Source organism: Sarcophilus harrisii, chromosome 6 (assembly GCF_902635505.1).
Source record: "Sarcophilus harrisii chromosome 6, mSarHar1.11, whole genome shotgun sequence".
In the NCBI taxonomy this organism is placed as follows: domain Eukaryota; kingdom Metazoa; phylum Chordata; class Mammalia; order Dasyuromorphia; family Dasyuridae; genus Sarcophilus; species Sarcophilus harrisii.
This window is the reverse complement of record NC_045431.1, coordinates 20,179,012-20,196,503: the sequence shown is the minus strand read 5'-3', so window position 1 is coordinate 20,196,503 and position 17,492 is coordinate 20,179,012. Positions and strand designations below refer to the sequence as shown.

The following is a 17,492-nucleotide window of genomic DNA, read 5'->3' as shown; positions in this document are numbered from 1 at the left end:
GACCTCACTTGAATTTACAGATATACATTGGTGGATAGACTGGAAGATGGATGGATGAGCCGATGGATGGCTAGATAATTTCTACCTTCACAAAATATCTGCTTTCGGTCTCCTTTCTATTCCTATCACAGCTACCTCCACATCTTGCCTGGACTACTGCAATTATCTCCTAATTGGTCCCCTTGTCACAAGGCTCTTCCCTCCCCAAACTATCCTCTACACAGATGCCAAAGTCACATTCCTAACCATGTCATTTCTTTGTCCAAAAAGCTTCAGTGTCTCTCTATTGACTGTATGATAATTTTTTTTTAATCCCTTACTTGGCAGGAAAAGCCCTTCATGATCTCGCCCTACGTTTACTCACATTATTCCCTTCCTGCCAAACTGGTCTCTTTGTTGTTCCTTACACATAGCAATCCATCCCCTATCTCTGGTTTTCTGCCAGAATTTCCCCATTTAAAAATTCAGAATTCCCCAGTTAAAAATTCCCCCTTTATCTATGTCTCTTAAAATCCTCAATTTCCTTTGAGGTTCTAGTCAAGTTCCATCCCCACCCCACCCCACCTCCAGAAAAAAAAAATTGTATTTATTGTATATATTTTGTTTTTATTTACACACCGTGTTTCCCTTAATCAAATCTAAGCTTTTGGAAGATAGGAACTATTTTTTTTTGTTCCTGTACACCTAGACATGAAGTATAGTGTTTAGAAAAAAATAGGAATTTAACAAATGACTGTTGATTGACTGATTACTTGATCCCCTCAGCTGTGTTCAAGGGTAAGAGGGTAGTGTACATTGAGACAACCCATAGGGATCATGGCAGAAAGCTAGAGATGAAATCACTTCAAGTCAGATATAAGGCTTTCATGAATAATCTCTTTCCTTTCCGTTATATCCTTTCCACCTTTTTTAAAAATCCCTATTCAGCCTTTATCACATTATACTGAACTTGCATTAATCTTCGCCCTCTATTAGATTACAAACTTGGCTTTTTTGGAAGCCTATAAGAATGGTGGAGTAAATAGCTTGCCAGACTTAGATTCAGGAAGGCCAGCCTGCATATCATGCCTTAGAATAGCATTGTCACTTTGGGTAAATCACAACCTTTAGCAGGCCCCGTTTCCTCATCTGTATTCCTTGTAAGGAACAATACTTAGAGTACTATGGAAACGGATACATGCAAAGTGCTATGTAAATGTGAGGGCTTTTTTATACTCAACACCTAGCTAAATGCCCTATCCATACTTAGCACTTTATATGTGTCTCTTGAATCAATTAGACTATGAGGCTGCCCCAGCCACTTGTCCCTATATTCAGGTTTCCAATAGTTACAACAAAGGAAAGATCCATGCAACTGGAAAAAAAAGCCTATTACTGAAGAGACTGTGGCAGCCCCTTATTTCCTTCTCTACCTTATCAAATGGTCATGGCCACCTAGAAAGGGAATCCCCATTACTGCATCCTTTGTGGAAATTCCTAAATAAGTAGCCTTCTGATTTCTTTCCTCTGGTTTCAGCCTGGCTCTTCTTGCTAACTTGATGTCCCTCCCAGTCCCACATAATCCCTTCATATTTCCAACCATTCTCCCATCTTACTCCCCTTATCATATTATCTGTAAACCTAAATATCAGAGAGGGATAAGTTCTCTCTCACTGTATATACAGACAGAACCCAGTGACGTGATGAAATCTGTAAAATAGAGTTTAATTAGATCTCATTCTGCAGAAAAACTAGAAACCAAAAGACCAATTATGAAATCATTCAGTTAGCCAGGAAAGATCAAAAGATCATAGAGTTTGAAGGAATAGCTAAGTAAACTGAGGCATGTAGCTGTTCAGTAAGTTATCCAAGTTTTCATGAGTATCAGTTATTGAGGATTAATAGAAAATGAAACCCAGAAGGGTAAAAGACCAGCAAAAGACTTAAACAGACTCTCCCTCAGTTTTACAAAACAGTGACTTCAGAAAGCTATGAATACATAGAACTATGAATAATAAAACATCTGTGAATTACATAATGATGCAGACTTAAGTTTTAAATGTTATCCATACATTAACCCCTGATACAGACTATATCACATTTAATTTTTTTAGAAAAGCGAAGAATAATGGTACTTTTGATACTCCTCTGAAGACCAACTATGCTACACAAAATGCACATTTCTCAAGGGAAATGAACAATACCTGCACAATGATCAAAGTGGAAAATATAGCTTCCTGTAGAAATGTGAGGATGTTAGCCAATGTCTTTAAAGCATTTTATTTCTTTCAGTGTTTTAAACTACTAGAACTATCAAAAAAATTCAGGAAAAAAATTTCAGATGGCTTTATGAAACTCTTATGGCCCAATATTTTTAGAATTATTGTGACTATTATTTGTGCTGTTCCTTAAAAGTAAAGCCAACCTACTGGTAGATGATCCACACCGATTTTAAAAAAATAACTGATTATAAAGATCATTGAAATGGTCAAGAGATATTTTCCATCTTGATCCTACACAAAGGCTTTTGTTTGTTAACACAAAAAAGTCTCCCTTTATAAATAGTCACAACATAATAGTAAAATACTCAAAATCACAAAGTAGATCCAAAAATCCAGTTGCACTAATATACATTCCATTTTATGTTTGTTACTGAGAGATCAATGCATCATATTTATGAGTCCTTCACCTGTTGATCTAAAGCCAAGCAGAAACAAAGAAAATTCCTTTAAGATTATGTACATATATTTGCATAATTAATTCTTATTTCTTTGTATTTAATTTATTTTTCTGGCAAAAACCAAAATTTATTGTACAAATTTAATTTTTTTAATTTTAAAATTGTTTATTAAAATATTCCTCAGTCTTCAAGAAGAGATACCTTTTACCTAAGTATGTATACATTTGAGAACAATAAAAATAAAACATAGATGCAACTGTATGTTTCTATCAATGAAACAACCCTCCACTCTAACCTCTTAGTTTTCCCCTTTATATTAGAATTATTGGAAGTAGTAGTGCTTGTGCTTAGATAACATAAAACTTACTAATTATGTTTCAAAAACACATACAATATATTATTTGGAAATAATATTTTAAAGCCAACAGTAACACATGAGTTGTATTGTTAAAGGGAGACCCATTGGGAAAAAAGTTTCCTATTTGAACCAATCTAATAACATGCCCGATTCAAAACTATTCATGGTTTTTTTTTTTTTTAAATGTTTTTCCAACTTTCTACTTAACTACTACTTTATAAACCTTTGAATTTCCCATTTTCTCTCTTCTTTCCTGTGTTCATAAATTCAACAGCTGGCTTCTGACGATGCTATTTAATCTGATTATCCATTTCAGATGAAAACAGTTCATAATTAAATCCATCGCTAAACCTCAGGTACATATCCAGTCACAATCCAAGCATAACTCAGACTGATCCTCTAGTTTACTACATGGATTGTATTTCTTTCTACCATTAAAAATAGATTATGGAAGGACTAAAGCTCCTTATTCTTTCAAGTTTACCTGTATTCATTAGAAATAAAATCTTCTTTAAAGTAAAACTGATTGGAAAACAGTCCAGGGAGCCACTCTAGAGCTTCTTAAGTGCATATCAATGCATTTAAGTGAATGTTTATTAAAGGATTTTTCACAAAATATCTAGTGATGAACTGATCTGTTTTCCAAGCAACCAGATTTCTGTAGTCACCACGATTCACACTCTCCTACATCTTTCCTTTTTCATTAATTTGAAGTTTACAGTCAGGTCTTAGTCCTTTTCAAAAGCAAGTATTGTTGCATAAAATGAGATAAATTTAAGCAGTGAGCATTTTTTGCTTATTTGTTTTTAAGTTGTGTACCCACAACAACCCAAATGAAGGTTCATCAGGAATGTAGAATCATGTGGGAACTGTTTACAGGTTTATTTGTTTGTTTTAATAAAACATAACTCCAACAAAGCTTATCTTTCTCAAGGCCTAACATAGAAGGGAGCCCACACTGCTGCAGTTAAAACTTAATGAAAAGCTTTTTTTAAATTATTTATCAAAAGGAAAAGTAAGGATTTGGGGCCATCTTAACAGGATTTGGGGCCATCTTAACAGAGTTCTCAATCTCACATTTTAGTTAAATTCTCTTCTTCTATTCTCAGCAGAATATAAACAACTTGAGAACAAGTACTATTTCTTGAGATTTTTTGTTTTAATTTACTTCTTTGTTTGCAGTTTACATATTAAAAAATTCTTGCTCACAGTTTTATTAAACTTGAATTATAGAATATTTGAGGAATAAGACTTTGCACTGAGATTCCCATCATGAATTGCATCTCCCTAAATTTCCCAGCTTTCTGAACATAAGATTAATCCTTTCAAGTAGGATTCTTCTCTATTAGGTCTACTGTATTGGCTGAACTTGCCTTGATTTTGAGGGAACAGACTACTTCTAGAAATACTTTTAAAAATTAAAGTAAATTGGGATTTGAGGTTGACCCTCAGTTACATCTAACCGGCCATAATATATCACATTCCTTGAGAGTTCATAGACATTTTACTGCAATCAGTAAAATATCCTGTTGGGACTAAGATTTACAGAACTTTTATTCCATCAAAAAATAAGAAATAAAAGCATGAAAAAAAAAATGACTCATTTTGCATGTTATAAGAACTATCAGTTCAACAAGCTACATTAGAATGCTCCGATTCCAGGCCAAGTATTCTATCAACTATATCACCTAGCTGCCTCCTAATATCTGATTCAAAATATATTAGATGTCTAAACATCTTGATTTTTAGTAGAAGGGACCACAAAGATTATCTAAATTCAATTTAGCTGCTCATCTTTAGATGAGGAAAGCAGTTGTGATTTGTGCATTGCTCTATAACTCACCAGTAAAGACACAAACCAGAATTCCAGAGCTTTAACTTTTGATTCAAAATTTTTATCCTTTCTTATTGTGCCTATTCTATAAGAGTCCTTTCTAGGTTTCCTTTTTTAATTCTTAAAAAATAAGTTTTCTACCTTCTTGTTTTAATTATTAATCACACTCTTAAAACCAACCAAAAATGGTCATACTTTAATTTCCAGAATGTTTCCAAACAGAGACCTTAGAACAAAATACAAGCATTCCATAAAGGGGTGAACTTTTTTATTTAAAATCTTCATATATTACTCACATAAAAATAATACAATAGAACCATACAGACTTTGCTAGGTTGATAATTTATTTTAATAGCATAAATTCAAAAATATCCCTGTAGTACCGTAGGTAGGAATTTCAATTTAAGTTGATTACCACATGGAGAGAAGGCAAAAATTCAGTTCTGGGCATAATAGACAAAATTATCAAAAATTAATGTACAATAGCAATGGAATACTATAGCTTCAAAATGAATAATTTGGCACAAGATGGCTACAGAAAAGTCAATCAATTTTTTTTTTTTTTAACAATTCTATATGACATTACATTAACAGAAATACTTGGAAATAGAAACAAAATATTCTTTTAGCTAAGGTAATTTAAAAAAAAATCTAGTTCAGAATATAGACATTTCCACCAGCCTTTTCCATCAGCTGTCAGAGCAATGATATACATTTTTGACATTTTCTATAAATATCCTGAAAAATTACAATATGAATATTGTAGATATTGTAGACATTTCAACTAATTTTTTACTTTTTATGGACTTATCTTTTTTTCAAATCACTCTAATTTCTTCTAGGCTCTGGTTTTCTTCCAATTTAAATGGCTAGAGCAGATCATCTTTAAGTAATGAATATGGAAAATCTCCATTAATTATAGAAACACTCTACTTTTATGGGTTGCAATAAAAACGGTATGAATGAAATCTCTAGCTGGCCAGTTTACTCACTCAGTCTCTTTACACTGGAGGTAACAAATCAAGATATAAATAACAGAGTTCAAATTATATCTTCTTTCACCTACATATCAAAAAAAGTAGGATTTATATCTATACAGTGTTTTTATCTGATTTGGGAAATGTAATGCAAAAAAGTGCTTTCTGGCATGCATTTTAAACAACTTCCTTTACCTATATTAAGTGCATAGAACCACAAACAAAAAAGGCCATTTTATTCAATTAGAGATTCTATCATCATACTCATATGATATGAATTTATCATACCATATAAAATATATGCATATTCTTAGTGTTTATATTGTATCTACAAACACGTACATACAATATATGTGCATATGACATTTCTTATTCCTAAAACAAATATCAGGCAGGCCCTAGATAAGTGGCAACCCTTACCCTATATTCCTGCCATTTCATTCAAGTCACTGTTCTCCATACACATAAACATACATGTATATATGTGCATGTCTGTGTGTGTCCACATAGTAAGGAAATTTCCTGGTATATTTATTGAATTGATGGTCTGGTTAACTTAGGGATATGCAAGATGACCATTAAGACATATTAAGATTTATAGTATACAAATCCATGGTCTGCTTGGAAACACCAGTGAACCATGTTACAAGATTCCAATTGACCAAGTCCTCCAACTCCTTAATCATTTTTTTGTGATGACTTTTCTTGGCTTGTTCTGAAATTTCCTTTAGTGACTTGTGAAACAGTGATGAAATAGTCTGATTTTCTCAGATTTCAGTGCTGAGGTATAGATAAAGGTCTTTGTTGGTCTAGCACAAGTTCAGGGGGTGTGTACTCAATACATCCACTTGGTAGAAGCAGTGCAAATGAAATCACGTCCAAACTCATCTCCAAGTTTTTAAATAGCTAGAACAATATGGATCCCAAAAGTCTCCTAAGGATGATAGCATCTGATTGTTTTTTTTTTTTCCTTGTGATTGTTGGTAAGTTTGCAAAACCTCTCACATCCCTTCTGCTTTATTTTTTTCCAGTGTTGGCAGTTTGAGGCTTTTTAATATGTTGCAAAACTGGATTCTTTTTTGTTGATTAAAAAAAAAAAAAGGTAATATAGTAAGTTTGGTTTTATTTTCCTCCAAAATGAGCTTCCTTCTAAATCATCTACTGCGGCTCTGCCCCTTGGGAATCGGTTTCTTTCTAGAGAAGTCAAGTTCACGTCTATGTGATCCAACACATATTAGAGTTGGAACTTCGTAAATATTTCACTTACGAGCACATACATTCATATTACACGATTCCTCAATGTGGCCAAAGGGTTGCGTGGTCTGCACTGAATCCACCTATAAAAAATACAAAAATATATGTCTGCTTTACCGGGATGTGAGCAGGGTTTTGCTATCCTACCTCAAAATTTTGGACTGCACATTGTGGCAAAAAAATAACGCTTATTTGTTTTAAGTTCATGAACCAGTCAATAAGCTATTTTTTCAAGTCATATAGGAACAACTGTTCTCATCACACTTAACAACCCTGGGACAAATAAAATCAATGCACAGAATTTTTGATGTGATAATCACACTGGCCAGAATACAGAAAAGCATCACACTACCTTAGCCTGATAATAATTACATGGATCAAAAAACAAACTTTTTTAAGTTCTAAATTAGGAGGTGGTGAATTTTATTTTTAACAGGACTTCTTAAATATGTAACACCCTAAAACTTAACTTGTACACCTTAAAAATAAGGACAATTGATTTGACACTAAACTGTCAATCAATCACTCAAGGGGGCCTATATACACATTAAAAATAATGAGAGCACAGAAAGAAATATGTTCCAAACTAAAATGAGTCTGCATATCATGGAATCATATCATTTTAGACATAATATTCACTCTTTATGAAAATCTACACAATTCATAGATTGAAATGCTAATCTACAAAAGACCAAGTTTTCTCTGACCAAAAATGAACTAATTTTGTGGCCTTTCTAAAAAAAGATCACAAAACTGTTCTTAAAGTCTGTACTTTTTTGTTGCCTTGTAATGATTTCAATGATAACGTTCCTTAAAGTCAAATAGAAATTAAACTTAACTTTTGCAGTTCTGTTAGCTTTCTTATTAAAATAAAGATCGTTCTCTAAAATAATTGAGGACTCTTTGATCAACAGTATTTTTTGTTGTTAGCTTGAAGGCCTCCAGGCTATCAGATATCTATATTGAGCTATACACATACATGCATGTATACACATAAACACACAATTGAGGGGAACAATCCTTAGCCACCAACTTTCATTTTGTATATGATGCAACATTATTCCAAATAATATTATCTCCCCATAAGAATCAAAATTTGCTACATATTAAATATGTCAGAACTAAAACAAAAATCTTTAATTTTATTATGAAATAAAGAATAAGAAAATTAAACCAATGGGCATATATTATGTGCTATGGACTACACACGGTGCTAGCACCACAGATACTTTTTTTTTTTTTTTTAAATGAAAGCTCTGAAGGAGCTTACGTTCTATGAGCAGACAAATAATGACACATAAGTATATACAGAATAAACCTTCTTGCATGAATAAAGTCATTCACTTATCTTCTCTGTTAGACTACAGGTTGTTTGAGGGCCAGGCCTATTTTTGTCTTTTTTTAATCCCCAGAATTTATACAGTGGCTGACATGTAGTAAACACTAAACTGTTGCCTCATGGTCAGAATACATACAAGGAAATTAGGAATAATAGCTTTGTGTGGAAGCCAGTGATCAAGTCAAAGATTCAAAGAGAAGAAGGCAAGTAGAAATGTATTCTTGGCATGGATTACAGCTAGTTCAAAGGCAAAGAGAAGGGAAATTGAGAGTATATCCAAGCAATAGAGAAAAGGTCAGTTTATTAAAAATAGAGTTCCCGAAGGGCATAATTCAACCGAAAAGATAAACTGGATCTTGTGACCAGGTTATAAAAGGTTTTAAAAGCAAAGACGGGAGTTTCTATTTGATCCTGGGGCCAAGAAGGGTTTAATGAGTAGAAGAGTAGAGTTGACAAAGTCTCAAGGCAGGGAAAATAATCAGGATGTTGGTATGATAATACAGGTGAGATGTGATAAACTGACCTAAATCCGAATAGAAAGCCAAGAGACCAGATATTAGAGATACTGGAGAGACAGAAAAGCAGAAAATATGGGATGAGGGAAAGTGAGGAGACAAACACAACACCAAGATTACCAACACTGATAATATGTCGTAACCTTAAATAAAATAGGCTTATTGATAAAATACAATGATGGAGGGGAAGAAGGGACAAGGTTAGGGATGGAAAGTTAACGAGTTCTACTTTAGACATGCAGAATTTCTGACATCTCTAGCAAACCCAACTTGAAACATCCCAGATGTGGTTGGCTGATGTTCTTTGTTCTCAAAGCACAAAAGGACACCAGTATTTTGGGGTCTAAATGCAGTGTGTCTAACCGTGGCTGATCAGACTAATTTCAGTTCAGAAGACTCGTTTTTACTTCTGGAGCACCAAAACGTGTTGGTTTTATTCCTTCTTCCTTCTCAAAGAGGACCAAGGGTGACATCTTGACTTGAGTGTGTACATGAATGGGGCAGAACTGTACAATTGTCAGCTCACTCTTTTCTCCAATCAAAGTCTATGACAAGATGAAGGTCAAGTTGACTGACAATGACCCAGGATGTGACAATGGCTAAATATTTAATTTTATGCATGGTTATTTAAAGACTTTTCATATTACTGGATACCTAATTATTTTATATTTCATTTTAATACTTTCAAATATTTACAAACCCAATAAAGTTTATCATTTACATGATAATGAATTAATTTTGAACTTTTAGACTATATTCTTTATTATATTACCTCTTACTTTCTTTCCATAGCATTATTCTCCTACTACATTTTGATCTCTTATATTTCCCTTTCAATCTTCCTTGAACTATTTTTGTTATGTCTGACAGGATGAGTCTTATATTCAACAGACAGATTCACACATCACATTTCATGCATAGCAAGTTCTTCTTTGGAAGAAGGGATGACAAAATTTCCATCATCTTGTTTCATAAAATCAATATAAGTAATTTTGAAGAAGTCATGTAGAAACAAATGTGTCTTTTTCCCCTCAATATATAGTAATACCTGTAATTTAACTAAAAAAAAAGTATGCCCATTACCAAAAAAGATTAAATGTCTATGTATGTATATACTTAGTACAACTACCATTCTCCTGATATAGACACACTTTTATAACCCTAAAAATAAACCTATAACCAATATATTTTAGGAAATTAATGTGCTATATTAGTTTTTTTTTTCAACCAAGAGGTCACCCAGTTTGATCGCTTTCTATCCTATTCTGCGTCATGACCCATCACAGAATACCAAAATAGAGGCTTTACTTTCCAATACCATAATAACCTTAAAAATAACAACCACCACCATAAGTATGAAGTTAGTCATCCCATACATCATGTTGCTGAAGCTGGGGGGCTATTTGCATAAGTAAAAGGTAGAATTACACCCATCTAAAGATTTGGTAATTTCCCTTTGAAACAGCCATTTTTGAAATGACTATACAAGAAAATTCCACATCCCTAGTTTTTGTTTTTGATTTTGGTTCCGAGGAGAAAGACTTTGGGCAATCCAATCTTTCTAATGAATCCAGTTCTTCTGTAGCTATAGACATGCCTTTTTGGAATCTTCATCCCTTAAATTTTTCTTCTCAATTCAATCAATTGTGGAAACATGTTCCCCACTCACAATTTATTATATGAATTATCTCACTTGACTGTTCAAATATGGACTTCAGTTCAAATCCAGCCACTGATACTGAAAGGAGTCAACATCTCTAAAGCTTTGATTTCTTTCTCTGTAATATGAAGATCATAGCACCTATTGCACATAGCTTATTTGAACAAAGACCTGTTCAGTTAACATTTTCACAAGACAACTTGATAAAAATAATAGCACACATTTATATAGATCCTCAAAGTTTACAAAGCTGTTTTTTTTTTTATCACAACTCATGAGATAGATAGTCCCATTTTACAGATAAGGAAGCTGAAGGTCAGAGACTTTAGGGGGATTGCTTGGAAACACAGTTAGTAAATATCAGACACAAGCCTTGATAACTTCCTGCAACCCACACAATCCACATTCATATTCAAAAAAGCTTGAACTGACCTTTAAATTGAAAACAGAGATTCTGCTTGCATCAAATATGGGTTTTAAGAAAATGTGTGAAAACAAAGAGAAAATAAAAATATTTTATAGTGCAATGTTTAAATTCATTTCTGAATGCTAAAAATAAAAGAAAACAGTCAATAGCTAACCAATTAGAGGTTAGTCTGATGATAAACATTTCCATCTTTGTTATGTTGCCAACAAGAGAATTTAATTTTAAAAATTCAAGCAATTATGATTTGCTTTGATAAACAAATCAATTATGGAAGTGCAGCATTGGACTTTATATCATGGATTACATAAAAGCAACTTTTACAAAGCTTGACAGTTATTCCCGATTTCAAAGTGAGTGATGAAAATGGACCAAGTATGATTTTTACCAAATCATATATGGGAATGACTGCTAAATAATGTCTCTATATATAACTTAGCAGAGATGTGAAATCCCAATAACATTATACTTTATTCTTCAGAGATGAATTCTTCAAGTTCATGGGACAGTTACTAAACTATTCATAAAAGGGAGGATGCAATAAAAAAAAAAATCAAACTCTATTAAGCAGTATTTTTCCTTGATTTTAGAACACAGCCATTTCCTAAATAATAATCAAAATATTTTGTTGGGAATACTGGAAAATGCACAGAAGTAGAAGAGCTCATTCTTGTGTGTAAGGACTGACATTTGAGGTAGGAAGAAGAAATAAATATTTATTTTAAAAAAGAATTAATGATAAGCAAGCAAATTTTTCATCACAAATGAGATATATATAGCCTTTCAAGTATCTTAAAAGATCAAGGGAAAGAGCAATCAGATTTTCCTCAACTGGTAAGGATGATACTCTAGATAGGCTTTAAAGATTTGGCAGAATTTAGATAACTAGAAAGGAAGGGTAGAATATTTCAAAAGCACATGAGGGAAAGGTTTGCAAATATGTACAGGAAGAAATACACAAGCATATGTAAATGTTCTCAAGCATTTTCAGCTTAACTTTTTAAGTAGAAGAATTTCTATGGGATGCAGGATCACAGTATCCCAAAGTTAGAAATTTTTAGTGAAAACTTCTGTAATGGCAAATAGACATATTGTGCATGTGCAAAAAATAAAAATTAAATTCATTTATGAATATTTTACTATTCTGGAACAATAGCTAAAGGAGCTAAAATGTGAATGTCAGAATATGCAGTTGTATAGAACTATCTGCTATTAATTCCTTAAATTAACTTTCATAGCTTAGCTACATCAGAGTGAATCTGAATAGAAGATGAAGCCAAATACACTCTATTATGCTATCCCAAAGTGGAAAAAAAATTGAATGGATCAGAGCACTAAAATCATAACACTTTTTTCTTTTTTGCCAAAATTGTAATTAAAATGAAAAAAAGTCCAGAATTAATCCATTTTCATGCTTAAAATCCATAATAAGGACATAAGATGCTAGAAACTCAACCTACAGTCATTATACTCTTCAGTCTACAATCTTGGTCTTCTTGGAGAAGAAAAAAGCAATATTGGCAGGTATTCGTGCGCCAAAGAAATAAGATGTCTGAGAGAAACTGCAACTACATGTTAATGAGAAGATGACATGAACAGTCAGCCTTGGTGTCCTGAAACGCCACTGAAACTGCAATCATCTGCCTCAAGAGTTTTGAGCTTCTTTAGAATAAGCAAGAGAGAAATGGAAAGTCGATGAGTTTCTAGGTGACAGATAAAGTCACTACTGGCACAATCGATGTCTTAGGAAACAAATTGTAATTTTGAAAGACAATCATCAAGAGTAAAACCAGAAAATGTAAGGACAAAATTACCAATTTGGGGTTTCCACTTCCCTTGCTACAGAACCACAGTCTTTGAATAGAAGGGGGCCTTAGAGACCATTTTAGTCCCAACTGGACCTAAACAAAAATGCTATCTACAGCATTCTCCATGCCATCTCAAATTGTGAAAGCCAGCCTTTAGTCTATGCCCTGAACTGTGCTCCATCCTCATTTGCCTATGGGAAATTTCAAATTGGGTGTCTCAGAAATATCTCAAACTCAACGCATCCAAACCAAAACTCATTCACTCCACAACATTCTTCCAAACCTTGCCTTTTCAAAATATCCTTGTTCCTGTCAAAAACATCCTCATTCTTAAAATCTTCATTCTTCTAGAATCTTTATTTTCGTCCCACATATCTAATTAGCTGCTAAATCTTGCTGGTTTTAACCTATATAATCCATTTTGCATTTGTCATTCCAATTCTCACTGCTACTACCATAGTTTAGTTGTTCATTATCTCTCAGAAATATTTCAATAGTTTCTAAATTGAGCTCTCTCATACCTTCACATCGGTTCTGACTGTATGGATTTCCCTATTCAAACTTCAATAGTTCCCTACTGCTCTTAAGATCAAATAAAAATGCTTCTGTTTAGTTTTTAAACTCCTTCACAACCTTCCATCAATCAAGATTTGCACTTTCATTGGCCATTACTCCTTATCTCACATAATGAAATTCAACTAAACTTTTTCACTCACAAAAACACGGATGAGGATACAAAGATGGGGAAGTTCCCACGTCTGAAATGCACTTCCTCTTCAGCTCCACAAAAATCCCCATCTTCCAAAGGGATCTGTATGTGCAAGAATGTTTGTGGCAGGTTTCTTTGTAGTGGCCAGAACCTGGAAACTGAGTGGATTGCCCATCAATTGGAGAATGGCTGAATAAGTTGTGGCATATGAATGTTATGGAATATTATTGTTTGGTAAGAAATGACCAGCAGGATGATCTCAGAAAGGCCTGGAGAGACTTACACGAACTGATGCTGAGTGAAATGAGCAGCACCAGGAGATCATCATATACTTCAACCACAACAGTACTATATGATGATCAATTCTGATGGACCTGGCCATCTCCAGCAATGAAATGAAACAAATCAGTTCCAATAGAGCAGTAATGAACTGAATCAGCTACGCCCAGCGAAAGAACTCTGGACGATGACTATGAAACATTACATAGAATTCCCAATCCCTCTATTTTTGTCTGCCTGCATTTTTGATTTCCTTCACAGGCTAATTGTACACTATTTTAAAGTCTGGTTCTTTTTGTACAGCAAAATAACGATTTGGACACATATACTTATTTTGTATTTAATTTATACTTTAACATATTTAACATGCATTGGTCAACCTGCCATCTGGGAGAGAGATGGGGGGAACGAAGGGAAAAATTGGAACAAAAGGTTTGGCGATTGTCAATGCTGAAAAATTACCCACACATATATCTCATAAATAGAAAGCTATAATAAAAAAAATCCCCATCTTTCTTCAAGATGCAGCCCAAGCACCATCTTCTACATTAAACTTTTCTGATCCTCTTACAACTAATAGTGATGGCCCTCTTAAACTACTTTAATCACCTGCTTTTCCCCTCCTATTTATTAGATTTATAGGTACACATGTAAGTTATTCAAGACAGGTAGTCAGTGTAGAGAAAATAGCTTGTAAGTCAGGAAGACTCAAATTTCAAAAACCATGATCTTTAAAAAGTCACCGTCTATATTTACTTCATTTTACTCAATTATAAAATTAGCAATAGCACTATTTCACAGAATTGCTATAGACATCAAAGAAGATAATGTTTGTAAAGTGTTTTGGATAGTAGCAGCACACAATACGTACTATATAAATACTTAGTTCCTTCTCCCCTCCTTGTTCTGCCTTTTTGAAGGCAAAGGTTGCTTCATTCATTGTACTTGGTTCCATAAAATGGACTGGAGGGAAAAAAAATGGCAAAATACTTTGCCAAGAATGAAAAAAGGGTAGGGATGCTCACAAAGAGCTGGATATGACTGAAACAATGGAACAGTAACAATAATAATGGAAAATCTACCACTTTCCAAGGTGGCTCATTACATTTTTGGTAGCTTCAATTTTTTTGGGGGGGGGAAGTTTGTGCTTTTGTCCAATCTAAATCTCCCTCTTTCTGCAACTTCTGCCAGTTGTTTCCAGTTCTTTATTCTGAAAACAAACAGGCCTTAGTTTTAATCTGTTATTCATAGGACTATTCTATACTTACTTGAACAAATACAATTCTTAATTTTCATTATCTAAAAATAAGCAGAAAACAAAACTGTCAGTGCTCAAGGCATCTCTGATTATTTTCAACAAGCAAATTAAGACAATATTTCACAATATACTAATTGGTAAGATTAAGGTAATACACTCTCAATATAGTTCATTGTAATCTGTTTTTAAGATTCCAAGGAATTGTTGGAAAACAAGGTTTTGTTTTAAATGAAATTATTTTTGATGGGTAAAATTTTAATTATGTAAAATACATAGACACACATTTCAGAAACGACAAGGATTGCCCATATCTGTTATACCTCTCCATTTTACAGATGTGCAAATTCGGACCTAGAAAAATGACATGTGGTTAGAAGCTCCCATATTTCAGTGCACTTCCCATTTAAATCAGAGCATGATTCCACAGAGGAATAGGGGAGTTGAGTGTGCAGTGACTAAAAGCAAATAAAGTTATCTTGTCCCTAAAGATTCCACCTGTGGTAGCCCAGAGTCAGTGTGAAAAATCTGAGTGCACTTAATTCATGGCAAAACTTAGTCATGTCTCTATGATCCCCCAAAAGAGTTCAAGCAGATGTATCTATGTATATGTAAATATATATTCTATAGAATATATATTAACAGAATAACAGATGTAAGAAAGTTTCCTCAGAAATTAAAATTTTTTCAACCATACCATATATTCTGAAATTATTGCAAACAAACAAGTTTCATTCTTTACACGAGCTTTGAAATGGTGCCTCTTGGTTCTGCTTTTAAATAAGTTGCAAGTTTTGGAGTACTTTATCAAAAAGCAATATGGACTTTCTTAAAAAAAAGGATTCTTTGCTTCTCCATTGTCTTATAAAGCACACTGTGATGTATTAGTTTAATTAAAGTCGACTGAATTATCATAAGGATTTTATGTGCTGCAAATAATTGGCTTTTTGTTCTCCACTTACTTTTTGTTAATGGAAGCAGAACATTTATTATGATACTTAATATAAGATATAGAAGAATACAAGTAAAAGGAGGGGGGGAATGTGGTGACTGATGAAGTGACCTTTGTCATCCTGGAGATGAAATAAAGGTAAGCCTGCCCTAATCTGATGAAAATAAGTTGATGCTTTCTAACAGTTAAGAGGATGGTTGAAATTGATGGCTAGTGGCCAAACCACACCATTTAAAGATACCCACCATACTATAAAGGAGACCAATATTCATTTGAAAAGCTGAAGAGTCCCGAGAAGAGCTATATAAATATATCAGGCCATTGTGTCGTGTCTTTGGTGACAAAGAAGGGGAAATCAATCATTCTGCACATTATTAAGTCATACAAATTTAGATAATTCTCAGTGTGTGGTATAAAATTCCAGACAAATAAAGCACACAAAAATGAAGAGAAATTTAATAAAATGGAGGCACACACAGCATTACAGAAAAGCAAGTTGCTTTTTTACACTTAGAGCATGAACTTCACTTTAATCTTGTCAAAGATGATTTGAACAAATTACATCTAAATGACAAAATTATTTAAATGATGCTGTCAGCCCTATTGAGGCACATCTGAAAACCAGAATAAAATGGAGGTCTAAAATTTGGTAGTTTATTTGTTAGAACCTGAAAGTTATAAAGAACCAGTGGTTTCCTTGCAAGATTTCAAAGTAAATTTGAGGATTTGACAGGACAGGCAACACTTTAATAATAATAAAATGAGTTTTAAAAACTATTATAAATTGATATACCAGACCAAAATAAAGCAGATTCATATATTTATATTTATATGCCAACACAGAGATACCTTATATTGAAACAGTGAGAGTAAGTTTATATTACTTGAAAGATTTGAACTGCTGCGATTTATTTTTCTCCTACTCTTTTGCACCTTCTCAATTATATTTCTCCGTAAATAGTAGTGTCTAGATTGCTTATCTCTCTTCTCTCATAAAAGTTAGGTTTTACCATGCCTTTACTCATATATTTATTTGCATACTCACAAGAAATGTTCTTCAGAATATTAGCAGAGAAAGAAGAAAGAGAAAGGGAGACAAGAAAAAATAAGAGACACAGAGACACTTTTTTGATGTTTTTGCTGTGCATTCTGATTTTTTGCATTTTTGAATTTTTTTGAAAAAAAAACACATTGAGATCAGGCTTTTTAAAATTATTTCTGTTTCACTACAACTTAAATGGGCACACAAGAACATGCTCACCTATAAGTTAAAGCTCACCAGGTTCCCCTAGTTCTTTAAGGTGTCAGAGGGCTATGATAACTTGCTATGATTTGAAAATGTGTTCAAGTGATAATTAAGCCAAGAAAAATTTATTTTCTCAAAATTATTTTGTATTTATTAGGATAAGTTCCTCTTTGATGCAAAGAAAACACTGAAGAAAGTGGCTCTTCAGTGAACACACACACAC

General features: G+C 33.3%; 1 protein-coding gene across 5 annotated transcripts in view; it reads right to left on the bottom strand.

The window, feature by feature from the left end:
- PCDH7 (protocadherin 7) overlaps window positions 1–17,492 on the bottom strand; it is a 466,821-nt gene that overhangs the window by 394,751 nt on the left and 54,578 nt on the right. The window contains exon 2 of one of the 5 annotated variants that reach the window (XM_031943113.1): window positions 3,204–7,165. The exons of the other annotated variants lie outside the window; for them this stretch is intronic. Within the exon in view, the coding sequence (XP_031798973.1) occupies window positions 7,088–7,165 (78 nt within the window). The 3' untranslated portion in view covers window positions 3,204–7,087. Of the gene's footprint in view, window positions 1–3,203; window positions 7,166–17,492 lie in introns of those variants that run through there. 5 annotated transcript variants of the gene reach the window in all.